The sequence below is a fragment of the Sciurus vulgaris genome (genome assembly GCF_902686455.1).
Source record: "Sciurus vulgaris genome assembly, chromosome: 14".
Taxonomy (NCBI): domain Eukaryota; kingdom Metazoa; phylum Chordata; class Mammalia; order Rodentia; family Sciuridae; genus Sciurus; species Sciurus vulgaris.
This window is the reverse complement of record NC_136475.1, coordinates 78390617-78417923: the sequence shown is the minus strand read 5'-3', so window position 1 is coordinate 78417923 and position 27307 is coordinate 78390617. Positions and strand designations below refer to the sequence as shown.

Genomic DNA, 27307 nt, shown 5'->3' with positions numbered 1-27307 from the left:
CAACCGGGACGCGGTCCAGGTGGAGCTGCCAGGGGGCCGGCTCCAGCCATGAATCCGTCAGGGTCCATGGGGGTCTTGGAGCAGACTGAGGAAGAACGCTTATCCACCCCAAATCTCGAGCCCTCGGTATATTCCGATAACCCGCAGGAGCGGATCCAGGCCCGGCGCCTCCGCATCGCTGCGCGCCTTGAAGCCCGGAGGCGGTGAGCTGGGTCTTCGCGGGTCTTGCCGCCGGTGCTGGTGCGCGGGACGGGGAGCCCTGCAGGAGCGAGGGTGGGAGCCCCACGGTGAGGGAGTGTGCTCAGAGTGCCTTGTTCCTTGATGAATTAGAAAACAGTTCTTCCAGAAGGTTCAAGCGAGTATGGGGTATTAAAACATTCAACAGATTGTTGTAAAGTCAAAGCTAGAAATAATCCTTTCCGCGCTTTATTGGGACCCTGCTGTTTAGGCGCTGTGGGCAGTTGCACCGAGCATTCGGGGTCTTCCTTCCCGCCCAGCTTTCCTCCCACAAGTATTTATTTAGTAGACCTCGCCTATCACTGCTGCTATCACCTTTGCCCTGCGGAGATGGTGGCTTATCTGCTGGTCCTTGGACACAAGGAGTCCAAGGTGGCTGCCAAAACCTGTAGTTCAGTTGGATCCTTGCTTTACACCTTGGCAAGAATACACTCCTTTGGGAACCAGGACTTCTGACTTGCTAGACATCAGAGTTGTGAAGACAGGAAGCTCGAAGTCCCTACTGAGTCATTAAGGATGATAATTGGGGTCACTCCACTTCTATACCTTGGCTACAGACCCATGTATTTTTTTCAGTGAGGATATAGGCTTATGGAAGTCTCTGACTCAGTGCAGTCACTGCATTTGGAGGATGGTACTCCATTCTGGAGTGTGCCTTGTCTCTAAGCTGGTGCCATCCCAGCATGGGCAGGCTGGCAGATTTGGAATGGTAGGGTATGTGGTCTGACAGCAGTCATGTGCCCATTTCTGCTCCTCTTTTGCATATGAATGGAACCACCTGGTCTAATTATTTATTGTGTGAAAATCCACGCCTGAGGATTAAACTCTGCCCAAGCCACAGGATAGCAGTGCTGGCTGAGACTTTGTTTTCTCATTCCCTGGACCTGAGGCTGATCTAGCACAGATACCACACTTGAATGGCAGCTTGATTGCTACTTGGTTGAGATTACAAAATGATAGTCATTTTCTAGAACCCATCTCATTTGTGCAGGTGCTGGACCTGTGAATTAAATGGAGATTTGATAGGGACACCCACTCCTGCATCCCCACCATCTCCCCTGGCTGCGATGTTTTATTTACTTAGATGCAGTTCCATAGGCATCCATTTGGCCTTCCCCACTGTGATAGTTCTTACCCACAGGCCAAGGCCCTAATGTGAATGTTCTCAAACTTCCAAGTACAGAATCCCATTATACTTTTGGTGACCAGAGAAATGACTCCTGGCTGAGTCCACAGACCTAAGAGATCTTCTATAAGTAGGACATTGGGTCCTGTGTGTCCTCACTCTAGTGGGGTCTTTAGGTGTCATTAATAACACAGTGTTTGTTCTGATAGTCCCATATATGTCTGGGCATCCTCCTTCCTCGTTAGCAGTCCCTTGAATGCCCCATTGGGAAAGGACAGGGCATATCATTAGAGTATATATTTACCTTTGTGTTTCAGGTCCTTCCTCTTTAGTTAGGTTCTGGGTCTGAAAACTGGCATAGGTTCAGGATTTGGGCAAGAGATCATGACTTCTTACTTTTAGCCTGTTTATGCATTGCTGCTTTCTCTGTTAACACATGTGAGCTGTACTCTTCTTGTCTGCCTTTCTGTTTTGCCCCAAATGATGCCATATTTAACCATCTCCATACTCTTTGCGGGCCAAGTCCTTGGTTGCCAGGGTGAGCTTGGCAGTTGGGTTCAGGATTCAGTGATGAACAAGACAAATATAATATTTCCCCTCAGGAAACTTATATTCTTTTTTAAAATTTTTTAAAATTTATTTTTATTGTAAACAAATGGGATACATGTTGTTTCTGTTTGTACATGGAGTAACAGCATACCATTTGCATAATCATACATTTACATAGGGTAATGATGGGAAACTGATATTCTAATGAGGGAGACAGGGAAAATAAAGCATGATGAAACAAGAAAGCAGCATTGTACTGACAAAGTTTAACAAGGTCCTAAAGAAAACATGCAAGAGCAAGGTAGGTAGCTAGAGAAGGTGGCCTGAAGAATGAGAAAGAACTATGTAAAGAGTTGGACTGGGCATTGTGCTCTATAAGGAAATTGTTGGCTCTGATAATGGTGTGCGGTTATGGGGGAGAAGGCCATAACTTTTGAGATGCATGTCGAAGTTCTTACAGTGAGATGGCAGGATAACTTTCCTCAGTTTTAACATATTCTAACTCTTCTCCACATTCCCCCACATGGGAGGAAGGATACAGGAAATAAATTGACCACGTATTGAGGATTCTTAAAGCTGGAGGATGGAAGATTATACATTATTCTCATTCTTCCAAATTAAATGTTAAAAACAAAACCAAAAGAAATGGAGAGGCCAGGCACGGTGGCACATACCTTTAATCACTGGGAGGCTGAGGCAGGAGGATCATGAGTTCAAAGCTAGCCTCCAAAAAGAGTGCTAAGCAACTCAGTGAGACCCTGTCTCTAAATAAAAAGCAAAATGGGGTTGGGGATATAGCTCAGTGGTCGAGTGCCCCTGTACCAAAAAAAGAAAGAAAGAGAGGGGAAGGAAGGAAGAAAGGAAGAAAGGAAAGAAAGAAAGGAAAGATTTTTGTGCAGGGTGAGAGATAGGGGTTTAGTTTCATTCTGTTGCATATGGATTTCCAGTTTTCCCAGCACCATTTGTTGAAGAGGCTATCTTTTCTCCATTGCATATTTTTGGCACCTTTGTCGAGTATGAGAAAATTGTATTTATTTGGGTTTGTGTCCGTGTCCTCTATTCTGTACCATTGATCTACCTATTTTGGTGCCAATACCATGCCGTTTTTGTTACAATTGCTTTGTAGTATAGTTGAAGTTCTGGTATTGCGGATACCCCCTGTTTCATTCTTCCTGCTAAGGATTGCTTTAGCTATTTTGGGTTTCTTATTCTTCCAGATGAATTTCATGATTGCTTGCTCTATTTCTGTAAGGTACATCATTGGGATTTTAATTGGAATTGCATTGAATCTCAGACCAGAGACCCTGCATCTTATAGAAGAAAAAGTAGGTCCAAATCTTCAACTTGTTGGCTTAGGACCAGACTTCCTCAACAGGACTCCCATAGCACAAGAAATAAAAGCAAGAATCAATAACTGGGATAGATTCAAACTAAATAGCTTTCTCTCAGCAAAGGAAACTATCAGCAATGCGAAGAGAGAGCCTACAGAGTGGGAGAATATCTTTGCCACTCATACTTCAGATAGAGCACTAATTTCCAGAATATATAAAGAACTCAAAAAACTCTACAGCAAGAATACAAATAACCCAATCAACAAATGGGCTAAGGATATGAACAGATGCTTCACAGAAGAAGATCTACAAGCAATCAACAAACATATGAAAAAATGTTCACCATCTTTAGTAATAAGAGAAATGCAATGAGTTTCCTAGATATATTTTAGGTCTAGAATTGACATTATTTGCTATCAGAAGCACAGTCAGGACTTTTTTTTTTTTTTTTTTTAATCTCATAGAACATAAAGACAAGATAAACAATTAAGTGATTTTGGTACTTTAGTTTCCCCTCCTCAATAAAATATACCAGTCAGTAGAATTAAAAAAGAAAGAAAGAAAGAAAGAAAGAAAGAAAGAAAGAAAGAAAGAAAGAAAGAAAGAAAGAAAGAAGTGAAGAAAGGCCACTTCAGGTCTGGCACAGCAGACTTAAAGGCCTGGATGTGGGGAAAGCCCCTTCCCCTCCAGGGGTTGAGGGAAGCCTTGTCTTGCTGGAGTTAATGTGCTGTAATCCTCTGAATTAAGGTCCTTGTTAATTACAGGTTAAGAAATTAAAATGTGCTACAGTGTGGCCTACACATTATAATTAAAACCCAACAGTATCTACAGCAATTGTTTCAAACTTAGAGTAACAGAAGATTTTTCAGAAAGGAGTATTTTGTCACTGGCATTGTTTTGAATTGCTAATGCATGGTGATAAGAGAAGGCAGACCAAAATTTAGTCAGTTGTATTGTTTCAAAATTATCCATATCATATCCTTGATTGCCTGTGGTGCCCCCTGCTCTGTGTGGACTTTGTTAGGTCGCTGAGGTGTAGTTTCAAGAAGAAAACTGTTAAAATAATCAAATGTCATATGAAGATAGAGAACAGGAATAATGTGCTATAAAGCCCTTGAAACTCCCAATCTGTGGGGCTCAGTTGAAGCTTCAAATTCCTGGGAGATGTCATTTCAGTGTAAAGATGGTAGATGGAATGTATACATCCACAGCGAATAGAGATCAAAGCTCCATTGAGCTGTAATCCCAGTGACTTGTGAGACTGAGGCAGGGGCCAGCATCTGCAACTTAGCAAGATCCTGTCTCAATGGGGATATAGCTCAGTGGTAGAGCACCCTTGAATTTAATCCCCAGTGTGGTGGGCGAGACCCGGGGCCCAGGGTTACACCACATGCATCCAAAGATGGCGACTGGCAGAGAGCCAAATGGCGTGCTGAATGCGCCTTGAGAAAAACAGAAAGCATTTACCATTGGCTGTATGATAATTAGTTCAGCCGCCTAGCTCGTGGACAGATATATCTTACATGTATGCTTGAGCTCGTGATCGCTTGACCTTTAATAGGATTGGATGGACATATCTGGTTACAATTGCATATGCATGAGACTGCTTATATATTGAGGGTGTTATCCGAATAAAGCAGAAGCTGCTTCTTGAACTTCTGAAGTGTACGTGTCGTTTTTCCCGCTGGTCGGCGGCAAGTGGCACCCAGTACTATTACCACCCCAAATGCTCCATTGAAATGATGCTTAAAGGAATTAAGTAAAAAAGATATAAACCCACAAAGTAAAGGACAGAAGACTCGAGTAACAAAATTTTGGAAGCTGGGAAGCATAAGTGATAAATGAAAGTTACTATTATAATTGTAGCTTTAGGTATTTGATATATCCCAATATATGCAAGAAAATGGAGAACATTTTGGAAAATAATAGCAACAAATAAATTCAGCAAAGTAGGCTAATGGAACTTAAGTTAAAATTGCATGATGTAAGTGAAAACACCTTTAATTAAAAAGTACCATGTAAGCATTCTTTTGCCTTTGTAGCTTATTCTTTTTTTATTTTTCCATATAAAACATTATTTATTTTGTGTGTGTGTGTGTGTGTGTGTGTGTGTGTGTGTGTGTGAAGTGTCAAGAATTGAACTCAGGGCCTCACCCATGCTAGGCAAGTGTTGCACCACTGAGCTACATCCCCAGTCCCATTTACAGTGTTTTAATTAATTTTTTTTATTATGAGTCTTACTATGGGGAGGTAACCAAGATAACTGAAGAAAATCTTTAACATAAAAGGTAAATATAAAAATGAAAAACAGGGCTGGGGAGATAGCTCAGTTGGTAAAGTGCTTGCCTTGCAAGCACAGGGCCCCGGGTTCGATCCCCAGCACCACAAAAACAAACAAACAAACAAAAAACAAAAGCCCCTGAGAAGAAGTTAAGACTGTTTAGGGAGAAAAAAATATAGTACCACAAAAAGACTATCATTAAAATTCTCATAGAAAAAGGAGATTATAGGGGCTGTGGTTGTAGCTCAGTGGTAGAGTGCTTGACTCACATGTAATGAGGCACTGGGTTTGCTCCTCAGCACCGCATAAAAAGAAATAAGTAAAAATTAAAGGTATTGGGCTGGGATTGTGGCTTGGTGGTAGAGTACTTGCCTGGTATGCATGGGGCACTGAGTTCAATCCTCAGCACCACATAAATAAATAAAATAGAGGTATTGTGTCCATCTACAACTAAAAAAAAAATTAAAAAAAATGAAAGTATTGTGTCCCTGTACAACTAAAAATATTAAAAAAAAAAAAAAGGAGATTATCTGGCTACCATGAAACAATATTAGGTTGCTATTAAAAAGGAGTGTTCAGAGAACACTTCTTGGAAATTAAAAAGTGAAAAATAGAAGTTGAGAAGTAAAGGTGGTGAAATTGCCTAGGGGATAGAGCACAAAGAAAGAAAAAGATAAAAACTAGTAAAGAAAAAGAATTTTTTAAAAGTAGAGGACTGGTCCTAGTATGTATTATCTAGTATCTATTATTTAGGACCAGAAGGAAAGAAGAGTAATCAGAGGGAAGTATATTATTTCTGAAAGAATTCAAAGCATTTTCAGACCTGTAGATGAGACTTTCCTGACAGAAGGGTCTGCCCGTGTGAAAATGTCCAGCACAGGGCGTGAAACCTGTAGACCTGCCCTCAGGGCTGGGGATGTAGCTCAGTGTGCATGAGGCCCTGGGTGGGCTTAGTGTGCATGAGGCCCTGGGTTCAGTTTCCCAGAACCAAAAAACAAAAGTATCCAAAAAATCACACAAACATAACTGAAAAGAAGACAGACCTATCCCAAGGCACCACTGGAAAGTTCAGAACCCTGAGAAAAAAGAGAAGGCTCTACAGACTTCCAGAACAAAAAACAAACAAAGAAATCGGTCACAAAGAAAGGAGTAAGAGACAGAATTACTTCAGGTTTCTCAAACAGCTACACTGGGCAAAAACAACCACCACAAACAGGGAAGGAGACTGATTTCCCACCTAGAACTCTAAACCCAGGCAAATAATCAAAATCCAATTTTTAGAATTTTGAGAAGGAACTTTGATCAGGAAGTGAAATATTCAAGATGGCAGTTCCCACACATGTGGCTGTGGTGAGGATACAGCTTCCCCAAAGAGGATTAAGTTCTCAGGAGGGAACCCAAATCTGAGAGAAAAGTCTGGGAAAGCTTCTTTGGGGAATAGAGTATGTCAGTGCTGAGCAGTGGAAATGCAACATGAGCAGGTGAAATTAAATTTGCCTAGTACATAAAAATATTATAATTTCAGTATGCAATCATTATAAATCACATTAGTAAGATATATTGCATTTCTTAAATTCAAAGTCTTCAAATCCATCTAGTGTGTGTTTTATACTGTGGCCAGCCTTACTTAGAGTGCCTCGTAGTCACCTGTGACTGATGGCCACTGTGTTGGGTAGCACAATGCTAAGCAGTTAAAAAGGATGACTGAAAGGCAGCAATGGGATTTATGTTAAAACTAGGTAAGAATTTGTAGCTGATCTGGACTGTATAGTTCTTTTTCTTTCTGAAGCACTGCTCTTTGCTCCAGGAAGTAGCTAAAAGGCATTATTTAGGTAGAGTTGGTAATTAATTAATTGGGCCAAAGTAGAAAGACAAGTGCATTTTGGGTGGGGATGAGGACACTTGTTAGTCTGGCAATGTCTAAAGGCATTATCAGGATGGAACAAATAGTGTTCTAAGAAAACAAAGAGAAGGTTCAATAGGATGGGGAAAGTGACTGAGATAACAGGGAAAAAGGGTTTCAGTTAGATTGGGAGTGGGGGCTGGTAACTGTAGCTGAAAAATGGTGTAACGCTGTGTAGGCTGCGCTGGACTTTGAATCATGTGGGTGGAAATGGAAGTCAGTGTTAGAAAAGGTCAATGAGATAAAGGGGCAGGCTTGTTTCACAATGAATATTGGAGTCGTAAAATGATGGTTTCATTTTTCCTGAGACAGTACAAGGAGCTCTCATGTTTCCATGTTCTTACTGGTAGAATCAGTAATAATTCTCGTGCATATTTCTTCATGTACTTGTGCAAGATTTCTGAGAAAATTCTTAAGGTGGCATTTTTGGGTCAGAGGGGAGACACATTTACATTTTTGATAAATCTTGCCAAATTGCCTTCTAGACAGGTTGGTCCCTGTTTAAATGGTGTGTAAATAATTGTGTAACACTGGCTGCGCCTTTGCAAGTTGTCCTTTGACTCCCCCTTCCTTTGCCCAGCATTCTAAATTCCAAAGAAAAGCAGAACCTAAATGATTAAGATGTTCACTGATGAATTTTCTTTAGATTTCTAGAACCCAGAACATCTGTTGAACTTCAAATAATATCAGACTACATAACACCTTTTCTTATTTTTAAATTCTGTATATCAACTAACCCAAGGCATGTAAATTTAGCTGTGATATTTAACTTGCAGAAAAGTAATAAGTTTGTCTGAAAAAATACAGGAACTATCCCCAGAAGGTCAAGGTCCATTTCCATGTTCTGGCCAGAATCGACTGGTGGTGGGGTGGGGCGGTGGTGCAAGGAGAAGAGGAGATACAGGAGACACACACCCGGGATGATGAAGACCCCATCTGACCTATAGTCTTCCTGCCTACCCCCTCACCTCCCTTCCCTCCTTATAAGACCCCTTTCACATACCTGAGTTCCTTAAGATGGTCTTTTTTTCTTGAGAAGGATCATGGTGTAGCCTGACTTCCTTCCAGTCAACTTTCGCCTCCCAAGTATTGACTTTGAGTGGTGAACAGATGGACCTGGGTCCATTAACCTTGGGCAACCACATTCTTGATCCATACCTGATATCATCAGTCTTTAAAATCTTTTCTAGTCTGATAGAAAAGTAGTGATTCCTCAAAGGGCTTCAGTTTCTCTGATTATATGTGAAACTGACATTTTCAAATGTCTGTTTACCATTTGTATTTCACCTGTAAATTGCCTGTTCGTATTTCTGCTAATTTTTCTTTTTGGTATTTTGTCTTTTTTGTATTGGTTTGAAGAATCTTTCCTTCTTTCTTTCTTTCTTTCTTTCTTTCTTTCTTTCTTTCTTTCTTTCTTTCTTTCTTTCTTTCTTTCTGTGCTGGGGATTAAACACAGGGCTTGTGCATGCCTCATAGGAGATTTACCATTGATTGACAACACCAGCCCCAAATTCAATGTATTTTCTCCCTTTCTTCTCTTTTCCTTTCTTCCCCCCTCCTTTCCCTCCCTCCCTCCTTTCTTTTCTTCTTCTTCTTTTTTTTTTTTTTTCTTCTTCCTCCTCCTTTTTTTTTTTTTTTTTTTGATGATGTTGGGGATTGAACTCAGGGCCTTTCTATTTTATAGATGGTAAAATTTGGTCAAATATCTTTTATCAATTTATCCCTTAAGGATACAGTTTTTAAATTTTAGAAAGTAAAAAAAAATCTTTTTTTTTCTCTCTGACTTTGGTTTCATTCAAAGATGGACTCTCTTTGCTAATATTATAAAACATTCTTCTATATTTACTTCTAGTATTTTTATGATTGTGTTTTTTATTATTCATTTTTTTATTCAAACAATGTATTTTCATATGTGGCATGAAGTACTATGGAACTTTTAAATACAGAATTTATTTATTTATGTATTTATTTTAAAATATTTTTTTAGTTGTCAATGGATCTTTATTTTATTTATTTATATGTGGGCTGAGACTCAAACCTCGTGCTTTGCACATGTTAGGCAAGTGCTCTGCCACTGAGCCACAACCCCAGCCCCTAAATATAGAATTTAAGTACTAGAAATGACTTCAGTTTCTCTGCTTTTTTCTGTCACAGGGAAGCACTTGGAGAGTATATAGATGGGAAGAAGGAGAGTGAGGAAGATCAAAGCAAGAGTTACAAACAGAAGGAAGAAAGCAGATTGGTATGAACTGATGGCAAGTGGTCCTGTTAGTGCCAGAAGAGAGGAGGGCTGTGGTGACAGCAGAATCCCACGTGCCGTGTTGCTGTCTGTAGGCAGAGCTGCATCAGAGTGGTTCCCATTGGGAGCTCGGAGTGAGCCTTCAGATGATGGGTTCTTAAGGCTATGCTGCCTCTGCTCTGCTCATGTTCTTTTTTGGGTCCCTCACTGTGCATAGGATAAAGTTCAGATGTCTTAGCCGGCTAGTCCAGGCCTTTGGTAGTCTGTCCCCATTTTAACTTTCTAATCTCATTCCTCGCTGTCACCTGATTTAGGCCTTCCACTTTGGCTAGGCTGATCTTCCCACTTGCCAACAATAGGGCTTTGTTCCTCCCTACTCTGGGCCTTTGGTCATCTGGCACGCAAGTCCCTGCCATTCTCCTCTTCTCCACCCACTTCTCTTCTCTCATAAGGCTACATCCCATCCTTTAAGACTGTTTTGCATCAGAGCTCCTCCTGAATTTTTGCTCAGCTTAACCTGAACTCCTTGAATTCATACGTGGAATCCTTATCTTTGCCGTTCATTTCATTTTGGAGTTTTCAGCCTTGTATGACTTTTCAAATTTGTGTGCTTGCAGTGACCCCAATGAACACATTAAGTTCTATGAGAGTGAGAGCTGCTTTTCATCTCTGTGGAGTGACTCATAGCTTGTACCAATAATATATAGTAGGAACAAAATCATTGCTAGGGGTAATATGAACCTGTAGTCCCAGCTTCTTGGGAGCCTGAGATTGGAGGATGACTTGAATCTGGACATTCAAGACCAGCCTGGGAACAATGAGATTCCAGCTGAAGAAACAAACACACAACACACACACACACAAAAAAAAACAAAAACAAAACCAAAAGAACACACACACAAAACTCCTGATTCCTCTTCCATGGCAAGGATGGGGCTCCTGGAATAGTTCACAAAGAATTGGAATAACAGGTATGGAAGGGATAGCAACAGCTCAAAGCAGCAAACCAGAACTGGCAAAATGCTATTAATTAATTGCTAAATTAAATACATAGACAATGATACTATGTGAATTGAAATATGGGAAAATGTCAAGCTGGTTAGGTCAGGAAAGGTTATATGAAGAAAGTGGAACTTAAGCTGTCTTAGAAAAATAGGTAGAATTTTAAAAAGTGTAGGAGAGAGATCATGATTATTTATAGCAAAAATAAGTGGACTTATTGGGAGAAAAATATTCAGGTCATTGAAATATTATTATAGAACATAAAGATAGAGATAACTGAATAGTTACTTATATTTTATTGTGTCAAGGAAAAGATATTTTACTGTAGTAGAAAGAATAGTGGACAGACCTGGGTTCTTGTTCCTAATCTCTTACCTACTGTAGATTAGATAATCCATGTCACTTCCTTGTATTTAGATTTCTTTATTTAAAAGCCAGTGATCTCTGAGACTAAGATAAGGATATTAGTCTTGAAAATACAGATATACAGTCCATTGTGAGGACTCATTAATTAAGTATAAAACCAAAGAGATAATATTGTTTTCATTAGCAGCTTTTCAAGGTTCGTTTCCTTCAGGGACTTAAGTTGTGAAGGGCACTGGCATCAAGGAGAAATGCATTTAAAAATGTGACTGTCCTCAAGATCAAGGTATTGATAACTGGTCTGTCCTAAGACCTGGGCACTCTGAGCCCTGCCATTGGCCTGCACTTTTTGATCATTTTTTATTTATTTATTTTTAATTATTTTTTTCTTTTCTTTTTTTTATTGTAAAGAAATGGGATACATGTTGTTTCTCTATTTGTACATGGAGTCAAGGCATACCATTTGTGTAATCATAAATTTACATAGGGCAATATTGTTTGATTCATTCTGTCATTTTTTTCCCTTCCCCCCCACCCCTCCCACCCCTTTTCCCTCTATACAGTCCTTCCTTCCTCCATTCTTACCACCCTCCTTAACCCTAATCCTAAACCTAACCCTAACCCTAACACTAACCCCTCACACCCCCCATTTATATGTCCTCATCCGCTTATCAGCGAGATCATTCGTCCTTTAGTTTTTTGAGATTGGCTTATCTCACTTAGCATGATATTCTCCAATTTCATCCATTTGCCTGCAAATGCCATCATTTTATCATTCTTTATGGTGGATTAATATTCCATTATATATGTATGCCACAGTTTCTTTATCCATTCATCAATTGAAGGACATCTAGGCTGGTTCCACAACCTGGCTATGGTGAATTGAGCAGCAATGAACATTGATGTGGCTGTATCTCTGTAGCATGCTGATTTTAAGTCCTTTGGGTATAGGCCAAGGAGTGGGATAGCTGGGTCAAATGGTGGTTCCATTCCAGGTTCTTAGGAATCTCCATACTGCTTTCCAGAGTGGCTGCACTAATTTGCAACCCCACCAGCAATGTATGAGTGTACCTTTTTCCCCACATCCTTGCCAACACCTATTGTTGCTTGTGTTCTTGATAATCGCCATTCTAATTGGGGTGAGATGGAATCTTAGGGTAGTTTTGATTTGCATTTCTCTTATTACTAGAGATGTTGAACATTTTTTCATATATCTCTTGATTACTTGTACATCTTCTGTGAAGTGTCTGTTCATTTCCTTAGCCCATTTGTTGATTGGGTTATTTGTATTCTTGGTGTAGAGTTTTTTGAGTTCTTTATAGATTCTGGAAATTAGCGCTCTATCTGAAGTATGAGTGGCAAAGATATTCTTCCACTCTGTAGGCTCTCTCTTCACATTCCTTTGCTGAGAGAAAGCTTTTTAGTTTGAATCTCTCCCAGTTGTTGATTCTTGCTTTTATTTCTTGTGCTATGGGAGTCCTGTTAAGGAAGTCTGATCCTAAGCCAACAAGTTGAAGATTTGGACCTACTTTTTCTTCTATAAGATGCAGGGTCTCTGGTCTGATTCCAAGGTCCTTGATCCATTTTGAGTTGATTTTTGTGCAGGGTGAGAGATAGGGGTTTAATTGCATTCTGTTGCATATGGTTTTCCTGTTTTCCCAGCACCATTTGTTGAAGAGGCTATCTTTTCTCCATTGCATATTTTTGGCCCCTTTGTCTAGTATGAGAAAATTGTATTTATTTGGGTTTGTGTCCATGTCCTCTATTCTGTACCATTGATCTACCTCTCTATTTTGGTACCAATACCATGCCGTTTTTGTTACTATTGCTTTGTAGTATAGTTGAAGATCTGGTATTGCGATACCCCCTGGTTCGCTCTTTCTACTGAGGATTGCTTTAGCTATTCTGTTTTTTTTATTCTTCCAGATGAATTTCATAATTGCTTGCTCTATTTCTGTAAGGTACCTCATTGAGATTTTAATTGGATATGCATTGAATCTGTATAGCACTTTTGGTAGTATGGCTATTTTGACAATATTAATTCTGCCTATCCAAGAACATGGGAGATCTTTCTATCTTCTAAGGTTTTCTTTAATTTCTTTCTTTAGTGTTCTGTAGTTCTCATTGTAGAGGTCTTTCACCTCTTTTGTGAGATTGATTCCCAAGTATTTTATTTTTTTCGAGGCTAGTTTTCCTAACTTCTCTTTCTGAAGATTCATCACTTATGTATAAAAATGCATTGGATTTATGAGCATTGATCTTGTAACCTGCTACTTTACTGAATTCACTTATGAGTTCTAAAAGTTTCCTGGTGGAATTTCCAGGTTCCTCTAAATATATAATCATGTCATCAGCGAACAGGGATAGTTTGAGTTCTTCTTTTCCAATTCATATCCCTTTAATTTCTTTGGTTTGTCTAATTGCTCTGGCTAGAGTTTCAAGGACGATGTTGAATAGAAGTGGTGAAAGAGAGCATCCCTGCCTTGTTCCAGTTTTTAGGGAGAATGCTTTCAGTTTTTCACCATTTAGAATGATAATGGCCATGGGCTTAGCGTAGATGGCCTTTACAATGTTAAGGAATGTTCCCACTACCCCGATTTTTTCTAGTGTTTTGAACATGGAACGGATGCTGTATTTTATCGAATGCTTTTTCTGCATTTATTGAAATAATCATGTGATTCTTAACTTTAAGTGTGTTGATATGGTGAATGACATTTATTGATTTCCGGATGTTGAACCAACCTTGCATCCCTGGGATAAAACCCACTTGATCGTGGTGCACTATCTTTTTAATATGTTTTTGTATGTGATTTGCTAAAATTTTGTTGAGAATTTTTGCATCGATGTTCATTAAGGATATTGGTCTGAAATTTTCTTTCCTCGATGTGTCTCTGTCTGGTTTAGGTATCAGTGTGATATTGGCTTCATAGAATGAGTTTGGGAGGGAGGGTTCCCTCCTCTTCTATTTCATGGAATACTTTGAGGAGTATTGGAATGAGCTCTTCTTTAAAGGTTTTGTAGAACTTGGCTGAGAACCCATCTGGTCCCGGGCTTTTCTTTGTTGGTAGGCTTTTGATGATCTCTTCTATTTCGTTGCTTGAAATTGATTTATTTAAGTTGTGTATATCCTCCTTGTTCAGTTTAGGTAATTCATGTCTCTAGAATCTTGTTGATGTCTCGAGGTTTTCTGTTTTGTTGGAATATAGATTTTCAAAATAGCTTCTAATTATGTTTTGTATTTCACTCGTGTCTGTTGTGATATTTCCTTGTTCATTCCGAATTTTAGTAATTTGAGTTTTCTCCCTCTTTCTCTTTGTTAGTGTGGCTAAGAGTTTATCAATTTTGTTTATTTTTTCAAAGAACCAACTATTTATTTTGTTAATTTTTCCGATTGTTTCTTTTGTTTCAATTTCGTTGATTTCGGCTCTGATTTTAACTATTTCCTGTCTTTTACTACTTTTGGTGTTGGTCTGCTCTTCTTTTTCTAGGGCTTTGAACTGTAGTGTTAAGTTGTTTATTTGTTGATTTCTACTTCTTTTGTTGAATGCACCCCATGAAATAAATCTTCCTCTAAGTACTGCTTTCATAGTGTCCCGGAGATTTTTATATGATGTGTCTTTGTTCTTGCTTACTTCTAAGAATTTTTTAATTTCCCTCCTGATGTCTTCTGTTATCCATTCATCATATAATAGCATATTATTTAATCTCCAGGTATTGGAGAAGTTTCTGTTTTTTATTCTGTCATTTATTTCTAATTTTAATCCATTATGATCTGATAGAATACAAGGTAGTATCTCTATCTTCTTGTATTTGCTAACAGTAGCTTTGTGGCATAAAATATGGTCTATTTTAGAGAAGGATCCATGTGCTGCTGAGAAGAAAGTGTATTCGTTCTTTGTTGGATGGTATATTCTATATATGTCGGTTAAGTCTAAATTGTTGATTGTGTTATTGAGATCTATGGTTTCTTTATTCAATTTTTGTTTGGAGGATCTATCCAATGGTGAGAGAGGTGTGTTAAAATCGCCTAGTATTATTGTGTTGTGGTCTATTTGATTTCTGGAATTAAGAAGGATTTGTTTGACGTACGTGGATGAGCCGATGTTCGGGGCATAGATATTTATGATTGTTATGTCTTGCTGATTTATGCTTCCCTTAAGCAGTATGTAATATCCTTCTTTATCCCTTCTGACTAGTTTTGGCTTGAAGTCCACATTATCTGAAATGAGGATGGATACTCCAGCTTTTTTGCTGTGTCCATGTGCATGGTATGTTTTTTCCCATCCTTTCACCTTTAGTCTATGGGTATCTCTTTCTATGAGATGAGTCTCTTGCAGGCAGCATATTGTTGGATTTTTATTTTTAATCCAACCTGCCAGTCTATGTCTTTTGATTAATGAGTTCAGGCCATTAACATTCAGGGTTATTATTGTGATATGATTTGTATTCCCAGTTATTTGACTCATTTTTGTTTTTTGACATGATTTGGTCTCTCCTTTATTTGGTATTCCTTTAGGCTAGTTCCTCCTGTTGCTGATTTGCATCATTGTTTTTCATCTCTTCCTCATGGAATATTTTGCTGAGAATGTTCTGTAATGCTGGCTTTCTTTTTGTAAATTCCTTTAGCTTTTGTTTATCATGGAAGGATCTTATCTCATCGTCAAATCTGAAAGTAAGTTTTGCTGGGTATAAGATTCTTGGTTGCATCCGTTTTCTTTCAGGGCTTGGTAAATGTTCCAGGCCCGTCTAGCTTTCAGGGTCTGGATTGAAAAATCTGCTGATATTCTTATTGGTTTCCCCCTGAATGTAATTTGATTCTTTTCTCTTGTGGCCTTTAAAATTCTGTCTTTATTTTGTATGTTCGGTATTTTCATAATAATGTGCCTTGTTGTAGGTCTGTTGTAATTTTGTATATTTGGAGTCCTATAAGCCTCTTGTACTTGGTTTTCCATTTCATTCTTCAGATTTGGGAAATTTTCTGTTTTTTTTTATTTAAACAAATAGGATACATATTGTTTCTCTATTTGTGCATGGAGTCAAGGCATGCCATTTGTGTAATCATAAATTTACATAGGGTAATGTTGTTTGTCATTCTGTTATTTTTTTCCTTTCCCCCCAACCCCTCCCACCCCTCTTTTCCCTCTATACAGTCCTTCCTTCCTCCATTCTTACCACCCTCCTTATCCCTAACCCTAAAACTAACCCTAACCCTAACGCTAACCCCTCCTACCCCCCATTATATGTCCTCATCTGCTTATCAGCGAGATCATTCGTCCTTTAATTTTTTGAGATTGGCTTATCTCACTTAGCATGATATTCTCCAATAAATTTTCTGATATTATTTCATTGAATAGATTGTTCATTCCTTTGGTTTGTTTCTCTAAGCCTTCCTCAATCCCAATAAATCTTAAATTTGGCCTTTTCATGGTATCCCATAATTCTTGTAGATTCTGTTCATGATTTCTTACCATCTTCTCTGTTTGGTCAACTTTGTTTTCAAGATTAAATATTTTGTCTTTAATGTCTCAGGTTCTGTCTTCCAGGTGTTCTATCCTATTGGTTATGCTTTCTATGGAGTTTTTAACTTGGTTTATTGTTTCCTTCATCTCAAGGATTTCTGTTTGGTTTTTTTTTTTTCAGTATCTCTAACTCTTTATTGAAATGATCTCCTGCTTCCTGTATTTTCTCTTTTAACTGTTGATTGGTGCGATTATTTAATGCCTGCATTTGCTCTTTCATCTCCTTGTTTGCTTCCCTGATTGTTTTAATTATGTACATTCTGAACTCCCTTTCTGACATTTCTTCTGCTGTGCTGTCATTGGGTTTTATTGATATAGTATCTAGGTTTGTTTGGGACATTTTCTTCCCTTGTTTTCTCATATTGGTCAGATGTCAGTGGGACTCTGAGATATTGCAGGTTTCCTCTATTGGCTTATAGTGTCCCTGTAGATTTCCAGTATATCACCTCCCAGCCTTTAGTAGCCTGAAGTCTTGGAGGAACTTGATAATGCAGTGCTTCTGAAGAAAGCTGCCCCTAGCCTGCTACTGGCTCTGGGACTTGGAGCTGGCTCTGCGCGGAAAGGCTCTCACTGGGCGGTCTGATCCGAGAAGCTGGCCGTGAAAGGAGCCTGCCACTGGAGGGAGCAGGTCTGCTTGGGGAAGTCCCTGGCTGCCCTGTCCTGGTCCCTGAAGCTGCCTGCGGGCTGGAGCTCGCTGCTGGCTCCGGGACTCTGAGCTGGTTCTGTGCAGAAAGGCTCTCACTGGGGGGCCTGCTCAGAGAAGCTGGCCATGTGGGAGGAGCCCACCGCCAGAGGGAGCAGGGCTACCTGGGGAAGACTCTAGCTGCCCTGCTCTGCTCTGAGAAGCCGCCCCTATCTGGGCCTGCTGCCCAGGCTGAGCTTCACCCGGTGGGGGAGACTCACCCCGTGGCTCTATTTTAGTCCGAGTCTCTCAATGTCTCCCCTTCTTGAATCCTGGGTTCTGGAGCCACAGGAGATGCAGTCACCCTCTAGTCTGCCATCTTGGATCACCCCTTTAATTAATTTTTATTGTAAACAAATGGAATACATGTTTTTTCTGTTTGTACATGGAGTAACAGCATACCATTTGTGTAATCATACATTTACATAGGGTAATGATGTTTGATTCATTCTGTTATTGTTTCCTTCCCCTCACCCCTCCCACCCCTCTTTTCCCTCTATACAGTCCGTCCTTCCTCCATTCTTGTCCCCTTCCCACCCCTCATTATGTGTCATCATCTGCTTATAAGTGAGATCATTCATCCTTTGGTTTTTTTGAGATTGGCTTATCTCACTTAGCATGATATTCTCCAATTTCATCCATTTGCCTGCAAATGCCATAATTTTATTATTCTTTATAGTTGAGTAATATTCCATTGTATATATTTACCACAGTTTCTTTATCCAGTCATCAACTGAAGGGCATCTGGGTTGGTTCCACAGTCTGGCTATTATGAATTGAGCAACTATGAACATTGATGTGGCTGTATCTCTGTAGTATGCTGATTTTAAGTCCTTTGGGTATAGGCCAAGGAGTGGGATAGCTGGGTCAAATGGTGGTTCCATTCCAAGTTTTCTAAGGAATCTCCACACTGCTTTCCAGAGTGGCTGCACTAATTTGCAGCCCTACCAGCAATGTATGAGTGTACCTTTTTCCCCACATCCTCGCCAACACCTGTTGTTGCTTGTATTCTTGATAATCGCCATTCTAATTGGAGTGAGATGGAATCCTGGGTAGTTTTGATTTGCATTTCTCTTATTACTAAAGATGGTGAACATTTTTTCATATGATTGCTGATTGCTTGTAGATCTTCTGTGAAGCGTCTGTTCATATCCTTAGCCCATTTGTTGATTGGGTCATTTGTATTCTTGGTGTAGAGTTTTTTGAGTTCTTTATATATTCTGGAAATTAGTGCTGTATCTGAAGTATGAGTGGCAAAGATATTCTCCCACTCTGTAGGCTCTCTCTTCACATTGCTGATAGTTTCCTTTGCTGAGAGAAAGCTTTTTAGTTTGAATCTATCCCAGTTATTGATTCTTGCTTTTATTTCTTGTGCTATGGGAGTCCTGTTCAGGAAGTCTGATCCTAAGCCAACAAGTTGAAGATTTGGACCTACTTTTTCTTTTATAAGATGCAGAGTCTCTGGTCTGATTTCAAGGTCCTTGGTCGATCATATTTTAAATGGCAATCATTTTTGTGTAAAGTTTATGAAGATTTTCTTCTAAAAACTTTGTTGAGCTCTCTGCTTTCTGATCATCATGTGAAGTGCTTCTCTCTGCCACACTCTTCGGCCATAATATCCTGTCTCACCTGGAGGCCTGAGGAATAGAGCCGTTCTTCTATGGACTAAGACCTCTAAAACCAAAATGAGATGATTGAAATGTGAACCGGAGGCCGCTCAGCACAGCGCTGGGACTCGGAGCAACCACTGGGGCTCCGGCGGCTACCCAGGGGAGGAGTGGCGAGGAGAGCTGTGTGGACTCAGAACACCGGGGCCTGCCCTGAGGAGGAGGAGGAGGAACGTGGCCGCTTGGATTCGGAGTGACTACACCAGAACTACAGGCGGTTGCCAGAGGAGAAGCCGCGCGGCGAGCTGTTTGGACTTAGAACGACTGCTTCTGAACACCGGGGCCTGACCTGAGGACGAGGAGGAGGAAGAGGAGTGCAGCCGCTTGGATTCAGAGTGACTACACCAGAGCTGCAGGCGGTTGCCAGAGGAGGGGCTGCGTGGCGAGCTGTTTGGACTCAGACCACTTCTGAACACCGGGGCCTGCCCGGAGGACTAGGAGAAGGAGGAGGAGGAGCGCAGCGGGTCGTTTGGACTCGCAGTGACTGCATTAGCGCTCCAGGCGGCTGCTCAGAGGAGAAGGCGAGTGGTGAGTTGTTTGGACTTAAAGCGACCGCTCCTGAACACAGGGGGGGCTGCCTGGAGGAGGAGCTTGGTGGGTTGCTTGGTCTCAAGTCGCCGCACCAGAGGTCCAGGCGGCTGCCCAGAGGAGACGTGCAGAGGGTCACGTGGATTCAGAGCCACTCAGAGCGACCGCTCCAGAACACCTGGGGGGTTACCTGGAGAAGGAGGAGGAACAGGGAGGGTCACTTCGACTCGGAGTGATTGCCCAGGGCTATGGGTGGTTGGTGGGAGGAGGAGGCACACAGTGAGTTGCTCGGACTCCTAGTGACCGCACCGGAATACTGGGCGGCTGTCTGGAGGAAGAGGCGTGCGGCGGGTCTCTGGGACACAGAGTGATTGTACAGGGCCCCCAGGTGGCTGCTCAGAGGAGGGGCCGCATAGCCAGGCGATTAGGTGCAGAGCAGGGTTCCAGGATCTAGGAGGCTTCTTGGTGGAAGAGCCGCACAGAGACAGGCTTAGGGCGGAGCGAAGGTTCCAGGCCTGTGGGCAGATTCTCTGAGGAGGGGCAGCCTAAGGAGATTCATCTGCGAAGGGTGAGGCTCCCAGGCCCAGGAGGTAGGGCCGGGCCCTGGGAACTTTACAGAGGAAGGCAGCCCAGCCCAGGCGGTAGCTGTAAATTGAGGGGAACCTCTAGGAGGGGAACTGACCAGCGAGACCTCCCCACTGGTTGAGTCTTCCCTGGTGGGTGAGGTTTCCCCACAAGGACGGTAAAACCAGAGACACAGGCCCAAACAGGCCTTGCCTCAGCCTGCAGCCTAGTTCCCCTTTGGATGACCATTGGTCAACAAGTGGAGGCACCTCTGCCCACTAGCAGGGAATATACCCCACCTGAATGTCACCACTCCTAGACAGGCAATTTCTTTGTGGCGCACCACATTATCAACTTCCTCCAAGACTTCAGCCTACTGAAGGCTAAGAGGGGATATATATAGAAATCTTCAAGGACATTGTAAGTCAATAGAGGAAATCTGCAATATCTCAGCGGTCCACTGATACCTGAATAATATGAGAAAACAAGGAAAGAAAATGCTGCAAACAAATCTAGATGTTACATCAAGAAAACCCAATGACAGCATGGCAGAAGAAATGACAGAAAAGGAGTTCAGAATGTACATAATTAAAATGATCAGGGAAGCAAACGATGAGATGAAAGAGCAAATGCACGCACTGAATGATGAGATGAAAGAGCAAATGCAGGCATTGAATGATCGCACCAATCAACAGTTAAAAGAGCAAATACAGGAAGCAGGAGATCATTTCAATAAAGAGTTAGAGATATTGAAAAAAAACCAAACAGAAATCCTTGAAATGAAGGAAACAATAAACCAAATTAAGAACTCCATAGAAAGAATATCCAGTAGGATAGAACACCTGGAAGACAGAACCTCAGACATTGAAGACAAAATATTTAACCTTGAAAACAAAGTTAAACAAACAGAGAAGATGGTAAGAAATCATGAACAGAATCTACAAGAACTATGGGATATCATGAAAAGGCCAAATTTAAGAATTATTGGGATTGAGGAAGGCCTAGAGAAACAAACCAAAGGAATGAACAATCTATTCAATGAAATAATATCAGAAAATTTCTGATCTGAAATGAAATCTGAAGAATGAAATCTGAAGAATGAAATGGAAAATCAAGTTCAAGAGGCTTATAGGACTCCAAATACACAAAATTACAACAGACCCACACCAAGGCACATTATAATGAAAGTACCTAACATACAAAATAAAGACAGAATTTTAAAGGCTGTGAGAGAAAAGAACCAAATTACATTCAGGGGGAAACCAATACGAATATCAGCAGATTTTTCAATCCAGAAGGGCCTGGAACAACATTTTGCAAGCCCTGAAAGAAAATGGATGCCAACCAAGAATCTTATACCCAGCAAAACTTACCTTCAAATTTGACGATGAAATAAAATCCTTCCAAGATAAACAAAAGCTAAAAGAATTTACAAAAAGAAAGCCAGCATTACAGAACATTCTCAGCAAAATATTCCATGAGGAAGAGATGAAAAACAAAGAAGCGAATCAGCAAAGGGAGGTATTATCCTAAAGGAATTGTCAAATAAAGGAGGAACCAAGTTGTGTCAAATAAATAAATAAATAAATAAAATTTAAAAATGAACCATATGACCGGGAAACCAAATCATATCTCAATAATAATCCTGAATGTTAATGGCCTGAATTCATCAATCAAAAGACATAGACTGGCAGATTGGATTAAAAAGAAGGATCCAACAATATGTTGCCTACAAGAGACTCACCTCATAGAAAAAGATGCCCATAGACTAAAGGTGAAAGGATGGGGAAAAACATACCATGCACATGGACTCAGCAAAAAAGCTGGAGTATCCATCCTCATTTCAGATAATGTGGACTTCAAGCCAAAGTTAGTCAGAAGGGATAAAGAAGGTCATTTCATTCTGCTTAAGGGAAGCATAAATCAGCAAGATACAACAATCATAAACATCTATGCCCCTAACAGTGGCTCATCCACGTATGTCAAACAAATCCTTCTCAATTTCAGAAACCAAATAGACCATAACACAATAATACTAGGTGATTTTAACACGCCTCTCTCACCACTCGACAGATCTTCCAGGCAAAAGTTGAACAAAGAAACCGTAGATCTCAATAACACAATCAATAATTTAGACTTAACAGACATTTATAGAATATACCATCCAACCAAGAGCGAATACACTTTCTTCTCAGCAGCACATGGATCCTTCTCTAAAATAGACCATATATTATGCCACAAAGCTAATATTAGCAAATACAAGAAGATAGAGACACTGCCTTGTATTCTATCAGATCATAATGGATTGAAGTTAGAAATAAATGAAAGAGTAAAACACAGAAACTATTCCAACATCTGGAGATTAAACAATATGCTATTATATGATGAATGGATAACAGAAGATATTAGGAAGGAAATTAAAAAATTCTTAGAGGTAAATGAGAACAAAGAAACATCATATCAAAATCTCTGGGACACTATGAAAGCAGTACTTAGAGGGAAATTTATTTCATGGAGCGCATTTAATAAAAGAAGTAAAACTCAACAAATAAACGACCTAACACTACAGCTCAAAGCCCTAGAAAAAGAAGAACAGACCAGCACCAAAAGTAGTAGAAGACAGGAAACAGTTAAACTCAGAGCTGAAATCAATGAAATTGAAACAAAAGAAACAATACAAAAAATTGACAAAATAAATAGTTGGTTCTTCTGAAAAAATAAACAAAATTGATAAACCTTTAGCCACACTAACAAAGAGAAGACGAGAGAAAACCCAAATCACTAAAATTCGGAATGAACAAGGAAATATCACAACAGACAGGACTGAAATACAAAACATAATTAGAAGCTATTTTGAAAATCTATACTCCAACAAAATAGAAAATTTCGAAGACATCAACAGGTTTCTAGAGACATACGAATTGCCTAAACTGAATGAGGAGGACATACACAATTTAAATAGACCAATTTCAAGTACTGAAATAGAAGAAGTCATCAAAAGCCTACCAACAAAGAAAAGTCCGGGACCAGATGGGTTCTCAGCCAAGTTCTACAAAACCTTTAAAGAAGAGCTCATTCCAATACTTCTCAAAGTATTCCATAAAATAGAAGAGGAGGGAACCCTCCCAAACTCATTCTATGAAGCCAATATCACACTGATACCTAAACCAGACAGAGACTCATCAAGGAAAGAAAATTTCAGACCAATATCCTTAATGAACATCGATGCAAAAATTCTCAACAAAATTTTAGCAAATCGCATACAAAAACATATTAAAAAGATAGTGCACCATGATCAAGTGGGTTTCATCCCAGGGATGCAAGGTTGGTTCAACATCCAGAAATCAATAAATGTCATTCACCATATCAATAGACTTAAAGTCAAGAATCACATGATTATTTCAATAGATGCAGAAAAAGCATTTGATAAAATACAGCACCCCTTCATGCTCAAAACACTAGAAAAAATTGGGATAGTGGGAACATTCCTTAATTGTAAAGGCCATTTATGCTAAGCCCATGGCTAATATCATTCTAAATGGTGAAAAACTGAAAGCATTCTCCCTAAAAACTGGAACAAGGCAGGGTTGCCCTCTTTCACCACTTCTATTCAACATCGTCCTTGAAACTCTAGCCAGAGCAATTAGACAAACCAAAGAAATTAAAGAAATACGAATTGGAAAAGAAGAACTCAAACTATCCCTGTTCGCTGATGACATGATTATATATTTAGAGGAACCTGGAAATTCCACCAGAAAACTCTTAGAACTCATAAGTGAATTCAGTAAAGTAGCAGATTACAAGATCAATGCTCATAAATCCAACGCATTTTTATACATAAGTGATGAATCTTCAGAAAGAGAAATTAGGAAAACTATCCCATTCACGATAGCATCGAAAAAAATAAAATACTTGGGAATCAATCTCACAAAAGAGGTGAAAGGCCTCTACAATGAGAACTACAGAACACTAAAGAAAGAAATTAAAGAACACCTTAGAAGATGGAAAGATCTTCCATGTTCTTGGATAGGAAGAATTAATATTGTCAAAATGGCCATACTACCTAAAGTGCTATACAAATTCAATGCAATTCCAATTAAAATCCCAATGACGTACCTTACAGAAATAGAGCAAGCAATTATGAAATTCATCTGGAAGAATAAGAAACCCAGAATAGCTAAAGCAATCCTTAGCAGGAAGAGTGAAACAGGGGGTATTGCAATACCAGATCTTCAACTCTACTACAAAGCAATAGTAACAAAAACAGCATGGTATTGGTACCAAAATAGAAAGGTAGATCAATGGTACAGAATAGAGGACACGGACACAAACCCAAATAAATACAATTTTCTCATACTAGACAAAGGTGCCAAAAATATGCAATGGAGAAAAGATAGCCTCTTCAACAAATGGTGCTGGGAGAATTGGAAATCCATATGCAACAGAATGAAAGTAAACCCATATCTCTCACCACGCATGAAACTAAACTCAAAATGGATTAAGGACCTCGGAATCAGACCAGAGACCCTGCATCTTATAGAAGAAAAAGTCGGTCCAGATCTTCAACATGTCGGCTTAGGACAGACTTCCTTAACAGGACTCCCATAGCACAAGAAATAAAAGCAAGAATCAATAACTGGGATAGATTCAAACTAAAAAGCTTTCTCTCAGCAAAGGAAACTATCAGCAATGCGAAGAAAGAGCCTACAGAGTGGGAGAATATCTTTGCCAATCATACTTCAGATAGAGCACTAATCTCCAGAATCTATAAAGAACTCAAAAAACTCTAAGAATACAAATAATCCAGTCGACAAATGGGCTAAGGAAATGAATAGACACTTCACAGAAGAAGATCTACAAGCAATCAACAAACATATGGAAAAATGTTCACCATCTCTAGTAATAAGAGAAATGCAAATCAAAACCACCCTAAGATTCCATCTCACCCCAATTAGAATGGCGATTATCAAGAATACAAGCAACAACAGGTGTTGGTGAGGATGTGGGGAGAAAGGTACACTCATACATTGCTGGTGGGACTGCAAATTAGTGCAGCCACTCTGGAAAGCAGTGTGGAGATTCCTTAGAAAACTTGGAATGGAACCACCATTTGACCCAGCTATCCCACTCCTTGGCCTATACCCAAAGGACTTAAAATCAGCATACTACAGAGATACAGCCACATCAATGTTCATAGCTGCTCAATTCACAATAGCCAGACTGTGGAACCAACCTAGATGTCCTTCAATTGATGAATGGATAAAGAAACTGTGGTATATATATACAATGGAATATTACTCAGCCATAAAGAATGATAAAATTATGGCATTTGCAGGCAAATGGATGAAATTGGAGAATATCATGCTAAGTGAGATAAGCCAATCTCAAAAAGCCAAAGGAAGAATGATATCGCTAATAAGTGGATGATGACATATAATGGGGGGAGGGTAGGGTTAGTGTTAGGGTTAGAGTTAGGGTTAGGGAGGGGGGCAAGTATAGAGGAAGGATGGACTGTATAGAGGGAAAAGAGGGGTTGGAGGGGTGGGGGGAAGGGAAAAAATAACAGAATGAATCAAACAACATTACTGTATGTAAATTTATAATTACACAAATGGTATGCCTTTACGCCATGTACAGAGAAACAATATGTATCCCATTTGTTTACAATTAAAAAAATACATTATTAAAAAAAAAAAACTTTGTTGTTCTGCCATTGGTATTGTAGTCTCTAATCTATCTGGAATTGCTTTTGTGTATGGAGTAAGATAGGCTCAAAGTCCATTGTTTTCCATATGTATTTTTAATTGACCCAGCACCATTGATTGAAAAGATCTTTTCCCTGTGGCATTGTAGTATACTGTTGTGTGAGTTTGTTTCTAGTTTCTCTATTCTGTTCCTTTGGTCTGTTGGTCTTTATGCCAATTCCACACTGTTTTAATTACTGTCACTTTACGGCAGGTCTTGATACCTGGTAGGGTAAGTCCTCTAACTGTGTTCTTCTTCCATATTGTCTTGGCTATTTTTTCCTTAAAATTATTATATGTATATGTATTATATATTATATAATTATTATTTTTTATATATATATATATACACACACATATACTTTTTTATCTGTTGATGGACCTTTATTTTTATTTATTTATTTATATGCAGTGCTGAGAATTGAATCCAGGGCCTCACATATACTAGGTAGGTGCTCTTCCACTGAGCTACAACCTGAGCCCTTTCTTGGCTATTCTTGATCCTTTGCAGTTCCTTGTAAATTTTAGATCAGCTTGTCATTTTTACTAGAAAATCTGCTGGAATTATAATTAAGATTTAATTTTATGTAATTTAATTTTATAATCCATGAATATAAATATGCCTCCATTTATTTAGATTCTTTTATTTTTTGAGGTATTTTAAAATTTTTCCTGGAAATATTTTGTACTTTTTCATTCATTTTTGGCACATAAAATTATGATTGATTTTTTTTTTTTTTATTTGCGGTGCTGGGGATTGTGCCCAGGGCCTTGTGCTTGCAAGGCAAGCACTCTACCAACTGAGCTATATCCCCAGCTCACTGATTTTTATATATGGACCTGGTATTCAGGACCTTCCAAACTCACTTATTAATTTTAATAGTTCCTTATAGATTCTTTTAGACTAGTTTACATATGTAAACTAGTCATATCATCTGAAAATGACAGTTTTATTTCTTCCAGTTTAATTTTTATATCTTTTACTTCGTGCCTCACCTTGTTGTTTAAGATAGGCACTCCAACACATTGAATAGAAGTGGTGACAACAGGCGTCCATATCTTGCTCTAGTCTTCCTTCCTCTGACACACTTCAAGTGCACTTGCCCCAAACCCACCCAGAGCTCCAGTTCCCGCTTTTAGATCACTGAGTATTACAGAGCCACAGATTCCCTGCCCAGATGGTTCTGAGTTCATCCTCAGGGGCTGTGTGGGCCTCTTCCCAGGGTCTGTCCTGCTCAGGGGAGACAAGGTAGCTGTTTTGCAACACTTGGACCTGATGGATGATGGTGGGATAAAGCTAGAGCTTGGAAGTCCAGCCCAGGAAGTCCACATGTCCACAGGACAGAGCTGGGGTGACTGGGGGCTGGGGGCCAGAAGCTGGCTCTCCCTGAGCCACCCAAGGATGAGTGGAACTCTGAGGTAAAGTCTGAATTCAAATGAGGATTTATAAACTTCTGTGAAGGTACAGAGGTAGGAGGATAGAATATGTTTTATTTGACAGTTTTATATCATATTATAATTCTAACATAGTTACCTGTGGTATGTAGACTTCCTTTTAAACTCTTCCCATGG

The 27307-nt window shown here is 39.7% G+C and overlaps 1 protein-coding gene across 1 annotated transcript in view; it reads left to right on the top strand.

The window, feature by feature from the left end:
• Positions 1-27307, top strand: part of DRC1 (dynein regulatory complex subunit 1) — a 63784-nt gene continuing 36477 nt past the window's right edge. Inside the window, exons 1-2 of the mRNA XM_079110125.1 lie at positions 1-203; positions 9582-9669. Coding sequence (XP_078966251.1) covers positions 49-203; positions 9582-9669 — 243 coding nt within the window. The 5' untranslated portion in view covers positions 1-48. The remainder of the gene's footprint in view (positions 204-9581; positions 9670-27307) is intronic.